Source organism: Mustela erminea, chromosome 5 (assembly GCF_009829155.1).
Source record: "Mustela erminea isolate mMusErm1 chromosome 5, mMusErm1.Pri, whole genome shotgun sequence".
Classification (NCBI taxonomy): Eukaryota; Metazoa; Chordata; class Mammalia; order Carnivora; family Mustelidae; genus Mustela; species Mustela erminea.
This window is the reverse complement of record NC_045618.1, coordinates 3,820,312-3,841,722: the sequence shown is the minus strand read 5'-3', so window position 1 is coordinate 3,841,722 and position 21,411 is coordinate 3,820,312. Positions and strand designations below refer to the sequence as shown.

Here is a 21,411-nt window from a genome sequence, read left to right as displayed (position 1 = left end):
ATCTTGAGACCTACATTTGCCAACTCCCTCTTCCCCCCGTACATATTTTTTTTTAAAGTATGAAATCTGAGAACCTCAAAGTTTCCCCACTGCACAAAGAGCAGCTCTTTCATAGTCTACCAAGAGGTCACTGAAAACGTTACGGAAAACCTGCTTCCCCACCAGTGTGCCTCTGGTATACGCACCCACAGTTTCTCTACGTGTGACATCTCCTGGACTGGCACCGATGTCTTAAGCAAATCTCTCGGTCCCTTTCTCTCCCCACTGTCCTGTTCATGGGGGTCTGGAGCCCTCACACTGCCTTTCATCAAAATTCCTCTCCGCCTGCCTCTGGTTCCTTCTGACACCCTGCGGACCCCACAGATAAGGTTCACTGGGTAAGAGGACTCCAGAAACTTCCCTGGAGTGAGGTGCCACAGAGCCACTGACCGGTGGGAGCCAGGCCTCCAGGACAGTCGCGCCCCTTTCCACTCCTCCCCAACGCCATACAGAAAAGCACGCTCTCTAAACCCACCCAGCAAAAGTGATAAGGGCCGTCTGAAGGGCGCTGAGCACAGCAGCAGGGGACACAGAGATTCAGGAACTCACCACATGCCCACCACCGCGGTGGCCGCTGTCAGGCTGGGGCTTCCCCTCTGCAGATGCACGAAATGTCCTTCTACAAACACTCATCAGCTGTCCAACCTGGGGACAGTCACCGAACCACTTAAGGCATCAGTTTGCTCATCTGTAAAATGGGCAGAACAGCTGCGCCCGGAATAGGGCGGGCGCACCTCGCCGCTGCTCTCGGTGAGCAGGTGTCAGGAGTCCGTGGTGTCGGCACAGCGACTCCCTGACTCACGGCGCCTGCTGCTCGCGGAGACGCCAAGGGGGAATCAGTCCTGCCTTTTGAATTACTTTTCGTACGCACAAGCATTAGTCACTCGGACAGAGTATTTCAACTTCTCCCCTGAGCACCTTACTCCGCTGTGTCGAGGACCGGAGCCTCCCTCCGGCTCCTTCCAGACTTCCTCACCCTCCTCCGTCTCCAAGCAAAGTCCACTATTCCTGCGCTCCGCGAGGGGGGTAGGGATGATTTCGCCCGTTCCCTCCGCAGGAAAACTTCCATTTCCATCCGCGGGCAACACACCCCGTCCTGGAGGACGACTAACTGCTGCTCGCACTCCCCAACACAGGCACGGGAGTCGGTCGCGCCCGGGACCGCCGTCCCCGCCGCTGCCGCGCGCCCGGGGCCGGCTCGGAGGCGGAGGGCCACGCGCGCGGGGCCGAAAGTCCGCGCCCAGGCCGGGCTGCCCCCGCGGGGAGGGGGGGAGGTCGGGGCGGAGGGCGCGGGGTCGACGGGCCCCCGACTGGCAGGAGCCGGCCCCCGGGTCCCGGTGGGGGGAGGAGGCGCGCGCGGGCAGGGGGCGCCGGCCCCCCGGGGGCTCCGAGCCGGGCACGCGTGGCGGCCCCTCCGGAGGGCGCCGGCTCACTCACCCCATCTCCGGCGCTGCTCCGGCGGCCGCTCCGACGGGCCCTCTGGCGCTCGCTCCCCGCGCGCTCCGCAGCCGCTCCCCGCGCGGCACATGCGGCGGCCCGTGCGCGCCCGGCTCAGCCCCGGCGCCGCTCCATTCCGCGGGGCTGCGCGGCTGCCGGTGGAGCTGCCGCCGCCGCCAGGCGCGGGCGGGAGGGGGCTGGGCCGGCGGGGGTGGGCGGGGGCTGGGCGGGGGCTGGGCGGGGGCTGGGCGGCCGCGCTCGGGCCCCGCCCCGTCCCGCCCCGCCCCGCTCCCCACGCCGGCTCCTTACGTAACCTCGGGGCCGGGGCCGCGGCGCCCGGCCAGGGGCGGGGGGCGCGGCCGCGCGGGGACCGTTCCCGCGCGCCCCCGCGCGCTCCCCGCCCGCCTTCCGCGCAGCCCCCTTCTCCCGCGGGCAGCGTGGCCCGCCCCGGGGGGCTTGACGCTGTACCTCCGGGCGGGCACCCCGCCTGCGGGACCGAGAGTCGCCCTCGCAGCTGGAGGGACTTTGGGGCCACCCAAGATTGCAGGGGAGGGAACTGAGGCTCCGGCGGGGGGCAGTGAGTTGCCCCAGGTCACATTTTCAGACCCGAGCTCGGGTCTCCAGAATCTGAGATGGGCACGGTCACGCCCCTCCTCGGAGCCCTTCATTCTGCTGTCCATTGCCCGGCTCCGTGGCTCCGGTGCCCGCCGCCATGAAATCCGGGAAGCCAACGTGGCAGGCGGTCCTGCACCTGCAGCGGGTGCTCTGGGCTCCTCCCGGGTGAAGATGGGGCTGGGCTCCCAGTGAGAGCCTAACAGCTTTTAAGGAGGCTTAATTAAGCTTGGTTTTATTCTTAGAGCGAGGGAAATTGAGATGGCAACAAACACTTGAAGAGCAGTCCCTGAATCCCTTGTCCACACATCATGTTCTGATTCCCTACCAAAGGCTGGCACCGGGACTAAGCTAACCTTTTGCCCCTGAGGGCCACCCATCAGATCATCTGCTGAGAACACACTGCCCACATAAACCTGCCATTTCAGGACAGTTTAAAAAAAAAAAAAAAAAGTAAAGGAAGAAGCATAAGAAGTAGGGCCACCATCTCAAACCTCCCCTCATCTCTTCTGGGACCACAAGTTTACCTGCTAACCACCAAGGTCTCCTGGGTGAGGGTGGGGGGCACCCACCCTTACTTCACACTGTGGTCAGTAATTATCTCAACTAAATCTAATCATGTCACTCTTCTTAAAATCCTTCAGGGAGTTCCTTCCCACTGTCCTCAGGATAAAGACCAAGATACTAAACATGCCTCAAGATCCTGCCCCATGGTGCCTCCACTACCCTCTCCGGCCTTTTTTCTCTCCTTCTCTTCTTCTTGCCCTTAGCCAACTGACCATCCCCCTTCCAACCCCAGGACCTTGGCACATGCTATTCTCACCCTTTGGGAAGATCTTCTTCCCTCATGTCTGTGTCACTCCTAGTCAATTCCTACTCACTCTTCAGATCGCAGTTAAACTCTCCCTTCCTGTGGAACCTTTAATTAATGCCTTAGACAAACTGTGAACGCCCATATTGCACTTACTATTTGCAGTATGTATCTGTGAAGCTACCAGTGTAATATCTATCTCCCGGGCCCATTTGCAAACTCTGTGGAGCCATCTCTTTTTGTTCATCATTGTCTCTCCGGTGCATAAAGCTATGCCTGCACGTCCTCCACAAACACCTGTTGAATGAATGAACTGGCATAAGCCAGGCCCCAGACAGACAGAACTGGCCAGCGTCTGTAAGCACAAGTGAGTCTGTTCAGAGTCTGTTCAGTACTTGGTCCTGGAGGAGCTGCATCTATCAGTGGCTGAATTCCGAAGACCAGGGGTTGGGGTGGGGGTGAGGGCTGTCCTGGGCAGTGTGGAAGGCAGAAGTCAGCAGAGGAAAATAATGGAGAGGCCAGCTCAGCTGGCGGGGGGTATCAGCACACAGATTCGCCCTGCGGCGGGGCTGAGCAGCCTCCCGAATCCTGAACAGGAATAGCTTTTTGTTCCACTGACGGGAGGGCGCACCCACTTACCTTGGGAGGGCGCAGCCAGGCACAACAGGTGGAGTTGGTGACTCACTCGGGCTGTTTCCCACAGTCAGTGGGAAGCAGGGCGATGCTGGAGGGAGGAGCCCACGGAAGGCTCGACATGGAAGGCTTAACTCCATGAGTTAAGTGCCTGGTCCCTCTGGACAAAGGCCTTCCCTACAGGGTGAGGATAAAAAGGAAAAGCATGGAGAAGATAAGATTTGGAAACAGCTGCCCCTCGTCTGCACCAACTCTGGAGGACCTGTGGGGAGAGGTTTCCCTTCTCTCCTTCCAACCCCAGCTCCAGGCCCAGAGTGGGGGCTGCCTCCTGGGAGGCTCCCAGACAAGCCAGAGCCTCGGGTGGGCCCTCCCAGCAGCACTTGGTCACCGTGGGATCTCCCCGAGGGGGGCCACTGGGAGTTCCTATCCGGGCCTGCTGCTCCCTCCAAACCAGCTGTCACCCCTTTTGTGTGAAACATCTCCCAGCAGCATGCTCTGTGTGGCCCAGTTGTCAAGGAAAAGAATGGGCCGAGTCTCCTCTTTCAAGAGGCCCGAGGTGAAGAGGAGGGAGCTGTGCTGGCTGGAGGCTGCGGCAGGGCCAGGAGGCCTGGGTATCCTTTTAGACTGGGCAAGAGGAGCCACTGGGGGCACAGACTGAAGATGCGGGTGGGGAGAGGGAGGTCCTGCCCAGAGGAGAGCAGGAGAGCAGAGGGTTCAGCGCCAGGCAGAGGTGTGAGCCTTGGAAAGGAGGGGCGGGTCTGGAGGAGAAAGCTGACAGCGAGGGTGCACTCACAGTCTTCTCCAGGGAGCACGAGCAAGAGCAGGGCTGGGGAAAGCCAACTCTGAAACATCGGCCTCTGGAAGGTCAAAGGGGATGTCTGCCTAGATCCAGAGCTGGGATTGGGTGGGGGCAGAGATGCCCCCAGAAGTCTGGGAAGCCAGACCTCGACCAGCACAAACTCAGGCACTTGGCATTCCTGCCATTCTGTGAGGGTAGCAGAGGCTTCCAGAGCTGGAGCTCCAGGAACAGACAATCGGCCCAAGGAACGTTTCGCACTCTGACCAGGGCAGATCTGACCACTGGGGAGGGGGTGGGGGGTTGGGGCTCAGCCGAGAGCTGCAGGTGCAGAGAGCTGAGGAACCGAGGGACAGGGAGCAGCTTCCCATGCGCCCCTCCTCTGTATGGCCTGCAACCCCCCTCATCCCCCAGCTGCCTTGGTGGAAAAGCACTGTGCGCTCTCTGTGCCTGAGACAGCAGCATTCCACGACTCTCACTTCCTGCCTCTCAACACCAGCTCCCGGAGAAATGGCCGGTTTCAGTCTGGGGCAGGGCAAGTACAAGTGAGCTAAAGCATGCTGGTGTAGCAGGAAGTAAGGACCTGCTTGAGCAGACACGAGGATGGGGACCCAGGAGCCCCTGAAAGAGCTCGCAGTGGCCAAAGCTGAAACACTGGGAGCATTCTGATAAATGATACTGATTAGCATTACGATGCAAAATAAGAAACAAACAGACATCAGTCCATGCGTAAGTAAATTATTAACGGGACATGTGACGTGACTCAGGTCATGATGTCTGGGTCCTGGGATCGAGTCCCGAATTGGGCTCTCTGCTCAGCAGGGAATCTGCTTCTCCCTCTCCCTCTCCTTCTGTGTGCACGTGCTCTCTCTCTCTCTCTCAAATAAATAAAGTCTTTAAAAAATAATAAATTATTAAGTAAGTGGAGAAGAGGCAAATCTTCCCTACAGAAGATTTCCAAATGAGACGCACAGATACCCTCCATTCTGGGAGGTAGCCTGTGACACACCCCACCCCTCCACCCTCCTCTGCTTTGTGTCTTAGTGTCTTAGTGATTTGCCTTGAAAGAATAAGAGTACAGCGAGGAAAACGTGGTCACACCACAGTGGGGGAACCCAGCAGACCTCCCTTGACCAAACGATCAAGGTTAACGTCACCAGTGCTGAAGCATGTTGGCATCTTGTGCCCCTGATAGGATGTGACAAGACGTGTACTTCACCTGCGGGACGATTTTTTCCCCTAAACCCATCACCCCGGTTGACTCACGAGAAACACACCCGACAAATCCACGTTCAGGAGCATTCTACAAAATACCTGACCAGGACTCCTCCGTCAAGGTCATGAAAAAGAAAGAAAGACCAAGAAACCGTCACAGGCCAGGGGAGACCCAGGAGACGTGAGGCCTGAATGCATCCGAGATCCTCCACTCGGTGCTGGAAGAGGAAAAAGCAAACGGGTAAGATCCGAAGAAAGTCAGGAGTTCAGTGACTAGCGACGCGCTAGGGCAGGCTCCCCGCGCTGCCATCCGGTGGCACATAAGACGCTGATGGCGGGGGGGGGGGGGGGGGGGGGGCAGTGAGGGGTGTGCAGGAGCTCTAGGCCTTATCGTTCCCACTTCTCTGTATATCAAAAACTGGTCCAAAATAACAAGTTTATTGAAAAAGAAAGTAGCCCTGGGGATGTCCTATATGCCAAGTCCCACACGCCCCTGACCCCGGCCACGGCGGGAAGGTGAGCCCGCGGAGCTCGGGGCCAGCACCCCACCTGGTGAGGCCTGGGGCTTGACACGGTGTGCAAGACCCCCAAAGCCAGCCGCCTGTATCTGTGCTTTGCAGGCAACTGGCGGTGAGAAACGCATCTGAAACCACAGCCCAGGCCCGGCTTCGGCATTCTCCGCAGATACCTGTCTGTACAGAATGGAAACAAAAGTTACATATATATATATATATATAGGAAAGTCACACAGAACAATGCTTACCCTCTCACCCGCAAAGCATTCAGCATCGTCCCTTCTATTCTATTTTTAAAAGCGGTGCTGCCCACAACCCACTCCATTGATTTTGAAACCTGTAATCTATACATTTTTTTTTTTTCTCTCAACAGCAAGATGAGGCTCACCGTGTCCACGGATGATATTATTAGTGTGTTCAGATTTCTGATGCTGCTGATCCGGGGACTTTAGACACTTTTTATCTTCTGACCCTACAAGGTCAGTTCTTGACATAGGAAACAAACGTCACATGAAAGCCCTTAATTCAATGGAGAACTATGAGGGGCTACGCAGCTACTAGATGAGATCTGGGAAGACCATAGAGTAACACGGAAAAATATTTATTCTTTCAGCAAATATTCATCACCTACTGGGTGTCTGATGTTGTGCCGGGCACCAGGGACAAAGCTGTCAGCAAAAGAGACCCGATCCTTCCATCACGGAATTATAAAACCGCGTGAAATACAGGAGTCAAATCATCACACAACATATAAACTGTGATCTGTGTGAAGAGAAGAATTCTAATTTAGGTTGAGGACGGAGGCAGGAACGGCCCCTGAAGAGGGACGGGCTGGGGATGGTGTGGAGCCAGAGGTCCTGGGCGGAGGACAGGACAGAGGCACTGGGCTGGGGGAGAAGCGGGAAGTTTGGAGGAACTGGAAAGTCGGGCTGGTTCGAATGTGGTGAGTTTCACGAGGCACGAGAAGAGGTGGGAGGGCGACCCAGGGGCCCGAGGCCTTGACTCAGGATCTGGGCTCGCTGGCAGCGGTGGGGCGGGGGCGGGGGCGGGGGGACGCCAGGATCTCGTTTAGCTTCTGCAAAGCCCAGTCTGGTTACGGGGAGGAGAAGTAAGAAGGGGGCAGGAGTAAAGACGGGGAGACAAAAGGTAAGGGAGAGGCTGCAGGAAGGTGGGTTACGGATCAGACATGCATCTGGGGGTAGAGTCCACAGGACCGGGTGAGGGACCGGGTTTGTGTTTTGATAGGAAGTTTAGTTCGGACGGTAATCTAGGTTTCCATTCTCACTGTGTCAGGACTCTGGTTAGGCAGAAACTATCAGTGTGTGGGACCAAGGGCCGGACGTACAGAACATGAAAATCCGGCTCACGGGGCAGCAGAAGGAATACAGGGGGAAAAGCACCAACACCAGAGTCAGAGCTGGGCCTCACGCTGGCGGTGCCATGAACATCGGTGATGGGAGCCAGCTTTCCAGCCTCTCTGTCTGCTCGCCTGCCAGGCAAGGGACCTCACTGGACCGTGCTTGCTCCCCGTGGTCCTCCCGATCAAGACTTCTGTGCTTAGCTCAGTCCCTGGAGCAGTACATTCCTGACACACTATAAGTACCATTATTATTACTGGCTTTTGTGGTGGAACCAGGGGAAAATTCGAATGAATACTGATCCAATACTATTTATATAGCAACATATTACAACTTAGTGGAGTCAGCTTAAAGATTCTGAGAATGTATGAAACGGCTCACGCACTTCCCGCCTGGGGACGCTCTGCAAATCTGAGTCCCAAACTCTGCATAGTGTCAAGATTCCTCTGCAGGGCACCCAAGGGTCAGAGAAGATGTCATCTTAAGATGACACCAGAGGGATACGGGACCGCCAGCGCCAGTCCCTTCTGTTTCCAATCTGGCCCAGACCTGCCCTTAGGAAGGCGAGCCATCACCGGTTTCCAGCAGTCCCTGTGACCCTCTACTCTCCCATCCAGGGCTTTCCTAAGTCTGTCTGTCCTGCTGCGGTTCTGAAAGCATTCATTAATTCATTTCACCCTGACTGAGCACCTATTCCAAACAACCTAATACGCAAAGTTAACTGAGGTACAAGTAAATTCCATGAGACACTGACTTCCCCTGGCTTAGACAGGGGGCATCCCAGCTGGGTCGTGAAGGATGTATGGGGGAGAAAGCCGCTTCCTACAAACAGACCAGGGCCAGGGAGTGACTCACACAGGGAACGGGAGCACTGTCCCCGTGGCTGGCTCAGTAGTGGGTGGTAGGAAGTGGCCAGGCATGAGAGGTCAGGTGAGACCCCACCAAACGATCTCGGGGACACGTGAACACGTTGGACTTGATTCTGAGGGCCACGGGGAGAAAGTACAAACCCTGAACATGATCAGATTCGGATCTTAGACCCTCTGGCAGCTGGAGGGGAGAATGGCCTAGAGGGGCAGAGGCTGCGGGCACCATGGTGTTAGGGCAGCTTTCAGCCAAGGCTGGGCAGGGAGAGGAGGTGTCTTGACCAGCCTCCAGGAAGGGACAGGAGCCTGGACTAAGAGCGGGGAGCCGGGAGTTCTTGTGACGCTGGAAAGGGGTCAGTCATCCAACAGTCCAACAAACTTGAGGCGAGGCCAAACCTCCCTGGCCGTCTCCACCCAGAGTTCAGCTACAACGGGCGACACTAGAAAGGACCAGAGGGGCAGCCCGGCCAACTGAGGCACCTCAGGGCGGTCTGGGTTTTGCTGCTACGCAGCCCTGAGCTAGCACCCGATCACCCCCACTGGGCCTTTGGGGACGCTTCAGCAGGTGAGTCCCCCTGTAGGACAGTGATCTCCGAGGGCAGGGTCCCTCGCTTCATCTTCCTTGCTGGGCTCTGTTCGTGGACAGGCTCTCTTCCCAGCGCTGGGCCCACATTCAGATGTAGCAAGAAATGAGTAAATTCCCCAGCGATTCAAACCGCGGTCCCAGAATGGAGGCTCACCGTGTCTGACTGGCCTGCCTGGGGGCTCGACATGCCCTGATGGGCTTAGTGGGGGTCACATGCAGCCCTGAGTGAGGTGCAGCGGCAGCTGCTCGCAGAGGACTGTGGACTAGGGTCAGGACTGGAGCAGACACCCACAGGAAAATCTAGGGCTAGGACAATCAAAGTAAACCGATGTGGGCCGGGGCAGGGGGTTATGAGGACAGATGCCCACAATGAACACATGGTTCTGTTGGTTTCCTGGGGACGGGCACAGAGGAGATGGGGGAATCGTTAGATGAAAGTCAAAGCTATGACAGAATCATTCCAAGTTAAGCTATTCCTGGAGGAGAACTTGAAAGACCCAGTCTGGGGAGCTGAAGAACACTTAATTCTGAGATTCCCCCCAGAAAGAAAGAGTGGAAAAACATGCTGCAAACCAGTGGCTCTCAACCTTGGCTAGAGATTGAAGTCAGCTAGGGAGCCCTGACAAAGTGCCAGCACCGGCGCCCCGCCTGCAGACAGCGGGGTTTTATTGGCCTGGGTGGTGCCCAGACAGCCGTCAGCCCGTAAACTCCCCAACCCATCCCAACGCTCAGCCAGGGTTGCAAACCACCGCTCCAAGCCTCGGGATGCCCAGAGAGTGCCACGGGTGAGGCGAGAGCCCCAGGAGTTTGGGACCTGGAAGGGAGGGAAAGGACATATCCTAGCTCATTGGTCGGGCTTGGCTGAGACTTCGGGCTCCAGAGGGGAATTAAGAAACCCCAGGAAACTGTGGGGCCAAGGATGTGCAGGGCCCCCTCTGAGCACAGGACAGAAGGAGGTGATCCTAAAGCCTGCTCGCGCTTTCTGAGGGGGTCTGAGTTTAGGGGAGAGTTGTCTCTGACTGGCATCAGCCCCGGAACAGAGAGGTGCCTGCTTGCACATCTAGACCAGCTTGGAGGCTCCGGAGCCCCGTCTGAGGCGACTCAACAGGACTGAGGATTAGTTAAGCAGGCTGCTAGCTGGAGACACAGGGTAGATGGTGATGCCTCTCCGGGGTACAGGGAAGCCCGGGGCGGGCGGTGCGGGGCAGCCGCAGAGCAGAGAGGAGAAATGGTGGGTGCAGTTTTGGACATGCTGAGATGCAGGATACCGAGGGACAAGCAAGAGGAGATGATCAGTGGGCAGTCGGAGACAGCAGGGATGGCGTGTGGAAGGGGACTCTGGGCCAGCCCCGAGACAGGACTCCAGGAGGAGCATCCCTGTGCTGACGGGGAGGAGGTGGGGCCGAAGGCATAGGGCCAACCACCAGGAGAGGGAGGGGAGCCTGGGGGGGTGGAAAAGTGGCCCTCGGCACCCAGGGGGCCACCTCTTGTAGATGTGGACCAATCCCCTTCAGCAAGATTTAGTTGAATCAAATATCTTAAATTTAAAAAAAAAAAAGAAGTAACTCTTTACTAGAAAACAAAAACAAACAAAAAGCAAATCCTACGAAATAGAAACGAGTGGGTTTTCGATTCATTTCAATGTAGCACCTAGTCACCGAACGCCTGCCACGTGCAGACCGGCCACAGATGGCTGGGCCGGCCTGGGGAGCCGGTCAGACCCACAGCCCCACCCCTCGTCCTTCCCCAGCCCCATCTGGGAGGCCAGTGGATCCGGCTCCTGGCACCGCTGCCTCCAATGAAGCTTAGCGCGTCCGCCAGCTGTCCTCAGTGAGCCCCCACCGCGACCCCGCAAATCTGGGTCCTTGTGCCAAGTAACACCTTTCCTGAAAGCCTCCTGTTTCCCATCACTGCGTAGTGGATTTGGGCTCTGTGGGCTCCACAAAGCCCTTGCCTGTGCGGGGCTCCCGGTCAGAGACCGGTCCTGCTCCGAGACCCACCTCCGGCTCTTGCCATGAAGTGCAGGGCAGAGATGCGCCATCTGGCATCGGTCAGCGCATCCACCTTTTCTGGCCATTTCTTTCTTTCTTTCTTTCTTTTTAAGATTTTATTTATTTTTTTGACAGATCACAAGTAGGCAGAGAGGCAGGCAGAGAGAGAGGAAGGGAAGCAGGCTCCCCGCTGAGCAGAGAGCCTGACGTGGGGCTTGATCCCAGGACCTTGGGATCATGACCTGAGCCAAAGGCAGAGGCCTAAACCACTGAGCCACCCAGGCACCCCTTTTCTGGCCATTTCTAACCATCCCTCCAACAGCTCGCCCCTAGAGGTGGGGCTATGGAGGGGGGCAGGTCTCCAGAGTTTTCTTCCTCTAACAGTGCTATAATACCGGACAGCAGAAAATCCCCTGGAATCAAGACAATACCTCTCTACCCCAAGGAAACAAGAACCCACCCTTGCTTCCCTTGATGTCCCCCAGGGAGATCTCCCAATCATCATTTCCTTTCCTTCCCGGCAAACACTTCCTGGACTCCGGGCTGCTGGGAAGTGTGCGGGCTGCCTTCTCCATGGAGCCTCCCCTGTAGAACTTTGTTTTCTATTCTGTGTGAACTCCTTCCCTTGCAACATCCCATGAGCTCTGGATTCCTAACCTTCTTCAGAAACAACACAAAACCTGCCTGAGCATTTGCTTTTCTTCACTCAAGTGGCCCTTCAAGGTCACACTTTTGCTGTTTTATCGCTCGGGAAACATCTTCGGTTGTTTCTCAGGTATATCGTCTCCTGAGCAAACTGGGTTTTGTTCTTTCTTTCTGATTGCGGCAAAATACATGTCCCATAAAATTTACCATTTTAATCATTTTTAAGTATACGGTTTCGGTGAAATTATACATTCGCAGTGTCACGAAACCATCACCGCTCATTGTCTCCAGAACTTTTTTGTTTTTCGAAATCCAAACAAAGTTGTCAACGCCCAGAGGATAGGAACATGTTTAATTTAGTTTTCATTCCTTGTTCTACAATAATCCTTGCTCTATAAATACTCTGGGCCAACTAGTGCAGACAAGAGGTTTAATATAAAAGACACCAAACGGGAACCAAGAGCGCATCAAACCACATCTTCCAAAATTACGTCTTACTAAAGCAAGAGGGAGAAGACTGACACTCCGCCCCTCCACCCCCCGAGAGGGAGAAAACCTAGAAACTTTTTCTAGATGGGGCCCGACACCAGGCTATGCGCTGTCCCTGGCCAGAGGGGCCGGGTGTCCAAGACCCTCAAGGAAAATGAGAATGAGGAGGATGAGGCCCTTGTCCTCTCTGCTGAGAGAACGTGAGACCCTTGTGGGGTTCCACCTCGGACCAGAAGATGAGCCCACAGCACACAAAATCACTTGGAGGCGTGGACCGAGCCCATTACTCTGGAGTAACATCCCTTGAACAACCAGAGGAAGATTTCCCCCAACTTGCCCCATCACACAGACCTCTCCGGGCCTTCATTAAGCAGATCCAATCAGTACTCTCTGGGCGTGGGATCTGGGAATCTGTATATTTAATAAATACGCGGAGTGATTCTTATGAAAGACAAATTTGGGAAAGAATGAACTAGAATGTTCCATCAGTAAGGCGGGGCCAACATAGAGGCCTGGGGCTGGGAAGATAAAGGCTCCCAGCCAGACTTTTCGTTATGCTCCAGAGCTGCTCAGACCAGTGGGTTGCTTTCCCCAACCCTCCCTGGCCTCCTGGCCCCTAAGACTCCCTTGCGCCTGCTGCCTCTGCACGCTGGGCCCTTCCTCTTCTAACATCCTGAATGCAGGGCCCGTGTACTGCCTCTCGTTCCTTGCTCTTGTGCCGAGGGCCTTGGTTGATCCAGAGTTCTGGCAGCTCATCCCCTGGCTTGGTTCCCTATAGTTGAGGGATGACAATGAGCTAGAGTCCTAATTTAGAACAAGAGGGCCAGGTAGTCATGGCTAGGTATTAATTAGGGAATGACTACAGCTGGCCGGTGACATCAGACTCTACCTTTAGCTCCATCTGGGTCATTACATGGAAATAAGTCTGGAAGCTTATATCTACCAAATCGGAGGTCGGTGTTTACCGAGGGAGACACTGGACACCAACCATATCATCACAGCTGAAATTCCACCTCGGGGCCCTCCTGATGCAAGCCAGCCGAAGGAAGCCCGAAGCCCAGGAGGCTGACTCATGTTCAGGTTGCTCTAGCCGGGGGCCCACGCAGGCCTCCAAGCGCCACAGAAACATGACCCCCCTCTCCCACAACCACTCCAGGGCACGATGGGTCAGAGCAGGTTATGGCCAAACAGGCTAGAAATTCAGAAATGTCTTCCTTTTAATAAACCCAGAAAGGGCTTTGTTGTCGTTAAAACAAATTAGAAAAGGACAAGAAATTTCTGAAAAAGCTCCGTGTTGACCTTCCCTCCAGAGTTTACATAAAGCATCGTTTCCGTGGGACGTCAGCAGGTGTTACACAGCAGGAAAAGTTTCTGTCCTCCGTAGGTTTGGATGAAACTAAAATAGGTTTCTTTACTTGTCTGTCTGTCTCTCTCTCTCTCTCACTTTTTAGAATCTGTACTGTGTCGGTATAGACAGGAAAATCCAAGAAGTAAATGCAATATACCATCTTTTCTAAATTAAGTGAATTTACTAACAACGAAACCTTCCATTTTCCAGAGGGGACACATTTTGGGAGATGGTGAAACAAGGGATGCCATCACCCAGCGCCAGCTTGACTTATAAGAAACAAAATGAGGGCTGCTGGAGGGGAGAGGTGTGGGAGGAATGGGGTGGCGGGTGATGGACACTGGGGAGGGTGTATGCCATGGTGAGTGCTGTGAATTGTGTAAGACTGATGCATCACAGACCAGTACCCCTGAAACAAATAATACATTATATGTTAATGAAAAAAAATTTTTTTAATTAAAAAAAAAAAAAGGAAGTGGTTGCTACTGTGTTTGCTCTCGGGTAAATACCAACTCCCCTGTCTGTAACCACAAAAATCACTTCTGAGGGGCGCCTGGGTGGCTCAGTGGGTTAAAACCTCTGCCTTCGGCTCAGGTCATGATTCCAGGGTCCTGGGATTGAGCCCCGCATCAGGCTCTCTGCTCAGCAGGGAACCTGCTTCCCCCTCTCTCTCTGTCTACTTGTGATATCTACCTGTCAAATAAATAAATAAAACTTAAAAAAAAAAAATCACTTCCGAGGCTTAAGCAACACAGCACTGTAGTTAGGTGAGCAGACGGTCTCGATTCTTACCCCTACTCCCCTCCTTTTAGGCTCAGTTGTGTTAACTAAACTCCACAGGCCTCAAGTTTGTCATCTGTAAAACGGACAGTATTGGCACCTTTGCACTAAGGTGCTGGCAAGGAGAGGAAGCCGCGCCCTGAGCTAGCACTGTCCAGCCACAGAGTCACGGTCTCCTGCAGGAGGGGGGTCCTCTCGCTCACTTCCGGGCTTGATAATCCTGCACATAAGCTAGTGGTCACTTTGGAAAGCACAGCACGTTGGGAGGAGAGTAGAACTGAGGGGTGAAGGAAGGGGTAAGAATTAACCGAAGATGAGCATCGTACTAAAGCTCCGAGCATCTGGGCGGCGACGCAGAGGTGCCGGAGGAAGGAAAACGGTCACTAAAATGTGAAGAAAGACGAATAGAAGAGAATCAAGTCCGCCTTGAGATGGGCCATGTAGGAATACGTACTTATGCGGGTCCACCAAGGCGTTACAAACACAAAACAGAGGGGACAAAAATAGAGGAGAAGAAAGCAGAGAGTCAAACCTCAGAATTTCTTGGGACAGCTTCCACTGTAACTTGCAATGCCTCGAGGGCCATCGCCCCCGTCTTCAGGGGGCTGACGACCGATGAGGGCAGTCAGGAGAGTGTGGGGAGCTGAGAGCCACCGAGGAGTCCCCAGGGGGAGAAGGGCGGGCATCTGGAACTGCATAAGCCAGAGGGAGAAATTAAGATCCAGTAGCTTCCCGGCCGCACACCCACTATTCACTCTCGGGGGTTTCGGTTACCTGCAGTCAACACAAGGTCTGGAAGCAGATGATCCCGACACATCCCAGGTCACCAGCCGCCCAACACTCTGTCGCAGACACGTGCCCGCGTCCCCCACCTCACGTCATCTCCTCCTGTAGGCGCTTTCTCATCTCACATCCTCATGGGAAGAATAAGAAGTATCCCAGTAAGGTCTTTGGACAGAGAGGCCACATTAACATAACATTTGTTACACTGTATTGTTGCAATTGTTCTATTTTAGAATGAGTTACTGGGGCGCCTGGGTGGCTCAGTGGGTTAAGACTCTGCCTTCAGCTCAGGTCATGATCTCAGGGTCCTGGGATCCAGCCCTGCATCAGGCTCTCTGGTCAGCGGGGAGCCTGCTCCCCACCCCTGCTTGTGATCTCTCTCTCTGTGTCAAATAAATAAGTAAAATATTAAAAAAAGAATGAGTTACTGTTTTCATCTCCTGCTGTGTCTAACTGGTACACAGGTACGCATGATCGCAGGTATCTGTGTGCAGGAAAACAGGTTGTCTGTATGGGGTGGGTGCTCTCTGTGGATCCAGGCATCTGCTAGGAGGCTTGGAACACCCCCCCCCCCCCCGCCGCCCAAAGTGGGACTACCATACTCATATCTGAAAGGGAGACCGGAGATGCTCACTGGTGAGTTCCAGCGCTAAACTGCGGCCTCTCAAACGAGGATTTCAGTCATCCCACTAGCCTTTCAAGACTGGCCTCCATCGCCACACAGCAACGTGGGTCACGGCAGGCAAAGGGGTTCCTCCAAGAAAACGCCTGAGCAGGACTGGAACTTTAAGAGCATGCTGCCCGACTTCAGTCATCCTCATGAAGAAACCTGAATTTCTTTAAGATCTCGTTGTGGCTGGGAATGAACTTATCAGGTCGGTTCTGGGAAAAGCAGTTTGGTTTCTTTAAACCACAGAGCAATGAATCGAATCTAAAAGCATATCTGCGAGGCAGTCTGGAAATTTGAACACTGCCCTTTGATGATATTAAGGAATAACCTAATTTCTTAGAGATGGTAACACACTATAAATAAGGGTTTTTTTTCCTTTTTCTTTTTTTTTCTAAGATTTTATTTATTTATTTGATAGAGAGAGATCACAAGTAGGCAAAGAGGCAGGCAGAGAGAGAGAGAGAGGAGGAAGCAGGCTCCCCGCTGAGCAGAGAGCCCGATTCAAGGCTCTATCCCAGGACCCTGGGATCATGACCTGAGCAGAAGGCAGAGGCTTAACCCACTGAGCCACCCAGGCGCCCCCCCCCTTTTTTTAAAGAGTCCTTAGCTATTAGAGGTCTACACAGCAGTAGTTGAAATTTGCTTCAAAATAATCCGGGAGATACGGAGGAGAAGCGGCTCAGTGTATCAGTGCAGCTGGGCTGGCCACAAGTTGCTAACTGTCGGAGCTGGGGGTTAGGTAAGGGGGCCACTACTTTTGTGTATGTTTGAAATTTCCCACTGAAACTTCTGCAAAGCAGGGGCACCTGGCTGGCTCAGCTGGTATAGGTTGAGACTCCTGGCCTTGGGGTCCATGAGTTTGACCCCTACATTGGGTGTGGAGATTACTTACAAAAACTGTTTTTTTGGTTTTTTTTTTGTTTTTTTTTTGTTTTTTTTTTAAAGATTTTATTTATTTATTTGACAGAGAGAAATCACAAGTAGATGGAGAGGCAGGCAGAGAGAGAGAGAGGAAAGCAGGCTCTCCGCTGAGCAGAGAGCCCGATGCGGGACTCGATCCCAGGACTCTGAGATCATGACCTGAGCCGAAGGCAGCGGCTTAACCCACTGAGCCACCCAGGCGCCCAAAACTGTTTTTTTTTTTTAAAGATTTTTATTTATTTATTTGACAGACAGAGATCACAAGTACATGGAAAAGCAGGCAGAGAGAGAGAGAGAGAAGGACCCCGGGACCATGACCTGAGCCAAAGGCAGAGGCTTTAACCCACTGAGCCACCCAGGTGTCCCCAAAAACTTTTTTTTTAATTAAAAAAAAAAAAGACTCCACAAAGCAGGGACATCTCATTACAGAGAGAGACGATCTAATTTAGGCCTATAAATACAATAGGCATTATATCTTTTCATTCATTTGCTCATTCAAAAATATAATTACATAGAACACGTAAAATTATCTGTGTATAATTATGGCAAAATTCACGTAACATAAAATTCACCATTTGCAAGTGTGCACTATGCCAATTATACCTCCATAAAAAACAAAGTGTACAATTCGGTGGCATTTTGTACATTCACAAGGTTGCGAGACCATCATCACCATCCAGCTTCAGATAGTTCTCTCACCCCAGGAGGACACCCGTTCCCAATTAATCTGTCACTCCCTGCTCCCTCCTCCTCTTAGCCCTTGGCTACCACTTACCTGCTTTCTGTTTGCACAGATTTACCTGTTCTGCATATTTGAAATAAATTTAACATCTATTTTTTAAATTTAAATTTATTTTTTTATTTTTTTTAAATAAATTTTATTTTTTTTTAATCACTAAAACATTCAACAGGGTTTAAAACTGAAAAAGTTCAAAGGGTTTGCGGTGAAAATCTTTGCTCTGACTTCTCTGGCCCCACCACACAGTTCCCTCTCCAGAGATACCCGTTTCTTACTCATCTTTCCAGAAATTAAAACTTTCCTTCCTCCTCGTTTACGCAGACAGTACCATCTTATGCACACTGCTTTGCAGTTGGCCTTTTCCCCCTTAAGTACCTTGTGGCCCGCTCTAGGACAGAACAAAAAGAACCGCTCCTTTTCCCAGCTGCATAGTATCCCGTGGTGCCACACTAGAATCCGCATCCTACTGTGCATGCTCTGGGGTTATGGAAATGAATAAAATAAGGTCCTTTCCTGGGGAAGTTCTGGGTCTAGAAAGTACTTTCTTTTGAGAATAGAGAACTAGAGACAAACTAGAGGCTTCTGCTTCGAGGCCGATCATCATCTCATCTGTCTTCACAGTCGGGCACTGGGAAAGGGAAAAGACGGCTAATCTGGAGGGTTCTGGGGAGTCTCCAGGGATGTGCCAGGTGTGGCTGGGGAAGGGGTCAGTGAATTACTGCCTCTTCTCCACCTTCTTTTCTTCGACACAACTGATTATGTCACCTGTGTCCTCCCTTCTTTCCTGATTAGGAAAGAAAAGAATTCTCTTTCGGGAAACTTAGAAGTGCACAGAGAGACAGGATTTACCCACAGTCGTTTGCAAGCATTCTTAATAGCTGCTCCAAACTGCACTGCTTTGAGGGGCGCCTGGGCAGTGCAGTCGGTTACGTGGTCAACTCTTGATTTCGGCTCAGGTCATGATCTCAGGGTCGTGGGATCGAGCCCCGGCAGTGGAAGCCACAGGATCGGACACGGTTCCCGTGAAGAGCGCGGAGGATGAGGAGAGACCAGGGGCCGAGCCCCGGGCACACAGACCACAGAGAGAGGAAGTGTCACAGCAGCCGACAGCTCAGAGCAAGACATCCTCACCAACCCTACCCCAGAAACTCTTCCTGCCTGACCCCGGGGGGTGGTCTGAGCTTGTCAGAGGGGTTGGGGACCTTCACGGGTGTTTAGATCAGCAGGAGATCGGATGGGGAGAGGGCGGAAGGGGAGGACTGTTTGAGAGCCTGAAAAAGAGCTCCCTACGGCCAGGGATCTCATCACCAGGGCTCTGACAAAGGGACGGGATGCTTCCTTCCCTAACAATACAATTTTCCCTGAAAATGGACCTAATAATAGGCCTCACACTACTACCAAGGCTAAATTAGACTCCGCTGACTCATACGTCTTTTTATGTCTGCAGTTCCGATCTCTGCTTCCCATACCACCGGGTAAATGACAACACTGTTGTTCTTCTACTGAAGATCTATTTCAGGGATGGGCAGTGGACCGTCCGTAGCTGTGTGTGCTATTATTACCATATCTTTTACAGCACTCAGTTCAACATAGAGGAAAAGGGAGAGCGCACAGTGAGGCGGACTGCCTTCTTGCTAGGTAAATCCTCGGAGAAGAATTTGCTTTAGAACGAAGTCAGCCGTGTTGGGGGTAGAAAATCAGACAAATGGCCTCTTGGTAAATTTGCCATACAGTGTTTGCATGGCTCCTTATGGGTTAGAAACAGCGTTTGACTCAGAAAATACGCTGAGTAAAACATCTCTAGCTCCTGTTCAACCAAAAAATGGCGAAAGATAAACAACGCTGATCCCCGGCAAAATTTCAGCTCAGTTTGGCAAATATTTACTGAGCACCAGCTGTGTTCCAAGGAGGCCGAGGTGGAAAGGCATGGTCGGCGGCCCAGAGGCTCAGACGCCAGGAAAGGAGTAGCCCATCGGAAAGAAGGTGTATTTCTCACCATAATTTCATAAACTGACATCTGGTTTCCCGAGACACTGGTACGCTAGTGCGGTTACACAAGCTTGGTCGGTATAAGGCAACAGCAAGCAACTCGGAGTTCTGGATGTTTCCAGCGGGGGGCCTGGGCTCTGAATCAAGCCACAGGTGCAGGTAATTAAAATCACCTGGTGGGGAGGGGGTAGAGGAGACTCACGTGCACGTGCCCCTCCCTGCCGCCCCAGTTCCCTGGTGTGGCGACTGCACAAGGCTTCTTCCTAACCCTGGTGACACTGGTTCTCTCAGATCTGCACCGGGTGGGGGAACAAGTGGTGGTCGAAGGCAGGGGATGGAGGGGTGGGTGGGCCTGGAGACAGACACACACACACACAGAGGGAGACGGACAGATGCTGTTGGGGAGGCAGAGCCACTAAGGGTATCTTTTTTTTCTCTTTGACACCCTTTTCAAATTTTAGTGACTGTGGCACTGAGAATGTCTCACCATGACATTTCTTTTCAGAGCAACAACTTCTCTACCACAGAGAACTGATGTGAAAACTCAAATGGATTTTGAAAGATTCCTGGAAGTGAGAAAGGATGGCTCTGGCTATTAACCTCAGACTCCGCCGAGGTCCACCCACCTCTAGACCAGGGCCTCAAAGCCCCCCCTCTCTGCGGAAGGGGAGGGTGGATATTGGGGGAGGGGACGAGGGGACGAGCCATTTCTGTCAGAGGCATTGTTAATACTATGACTGTCGGGCGCCTGCGCACATCAGCCCGTTGAGCCTCCGACTCCTGATCTTGGCTCAGGTCATGATCTCAGGGTCGTGGGACTGAGCCCCCAGTTGGGCTCTACGCTCAACGGGGAGTCTGCTTGACACTCTCTCTGCCTCTCCCTCCCCTACTCACACACTTTCCCGCACTCTCTCTGAAATAAATACATTTTTAAAAGGTTTTATTTATTTATTTGACAGAGAGAGAGAGCACAAGCAGGGGAGCAGTAGACAGAGGGAAAGGGAGAGGCAGACTCCCTGCTGAGCAGGGAGCCCAATAATGGGGTTGATCCCAGGACCCTGAGATCATGACCTGAGTCAAAGGCAGCGGCTTAACCGACTGAGCCACCCGGGTGCCCCTAAAATAAGTAAATCTTTAAAAAAAAAATATTGCAATCATCCTCTTTCCAAGGAGGCCCATCAGGAGGAAGACTACTCAAGGCTGGATGTGTGACTGTAGATTCTAATGATTTGCTTCTGCTCTTAACCCTTTCTAGGCCAGAACCTTCTCTTCTGTGGTCCATGGTCTGTTAGGCTGGGGTTTCAACAAAGTGCTTGTCAACTGTTCATGCAGAACCAGAGCTGCTCCTCTCTCTCTCTCTCTCTCTTTTTAGCGAAGTTTCGGAGTTGTGCTGCCGCCACCACCACTCTCTGGCTTCAGGATATTTCCATGGTCCTTGACCCCCAAAAGCTCCTTCGTTGTCATTCCCTCTCTCCTACCCAAACCCAAGCAATCACCGATGAGTTCTCTGTCTCCATCAGAGCCTCTTTTGAACACAATTTTGGGTGTCGCCATCCATAAATTCTCGCACCTCTGCTTGAGGAAGGGCTGGCCCTCTGGGTAAGGACACACACGGCCTTCCTCAGTTTCTACAGCAGCACAGACTCTGTGCTGGTGCGTCTGCCGCAGGCCGTGGCCAGGCCTGCCCACGGAGAGCACCCCAGTGGACACGAGTGGACACAAATGGAAAACTGTTAGGCCTTGCAGTGTACGTGCCGGGAAAGGGAGGCTGCTGCACGTGCTTGCACACCGGGCAGGAAGTTCAAGGGTGAAGCCGTGGTTCTCAGGTCCAGGTGATGTGGCCTTGTGAGCAACAGACTGACGGCATTCCGTGGTGGCCCATATCATTACTGGGTCATATGCTTCGGACCTGGCGGACACCTCACCCTGCATGGGATCGCTGGACACACTAGAGTGTGCGCACACCTCCCTGAGGCGCAGGATGGCAGGCCTCAGGGAGCCCCCCCCCCCGGACTCCTCGCCTCGTTCCCATCCCTGCTTTGGACTAAACCAAAGTCAAAGTGAACTGAGTCTCAGCTGCTACGTGGAAGTCCACGGCCAGCTCGAGCAACGAGCCAACGGTGCCTCCTTGACCGATGCCTCGAACATCCGGGTTCTCATTTCTCAGCCATGGGGGGCAGTCGTGACT

At 53.5% G+C, this 21,411-nt stretch overlaps 1 protein-coding gene across 2 annotated transcripts in view; it reads right to left on the bottom strand.

The window, feature by feature from the left end:
- Window positions 1-3,721, bottom strand: part of HOMER2 (homer scaffold protein 2) — an 82,140-nt gene extending 78,419 nt beyond the window's left edge. The window contains exon 1 of one of the 2 annotated variants that reach the window (XM_032341973.1): window positions 3,539-3,721. In XM_032341973.1, coding sequence (XP_032197864.1) covers window positions 3,539-3,672 — 134 coding nt within the window. In that variant the 5' untranslated portion in view covers window positions 3,673-3,721. Of the gene's footprint in view, window positions 1-1,476; window positions 1,671-3,538 lie in introns of those variants that run through there. The other variant, XM_032341974.1, reaches the window with a different exon arrangement.
- Window positions 3,722-21,411: the final 17,690 nt, after the last annotated feature.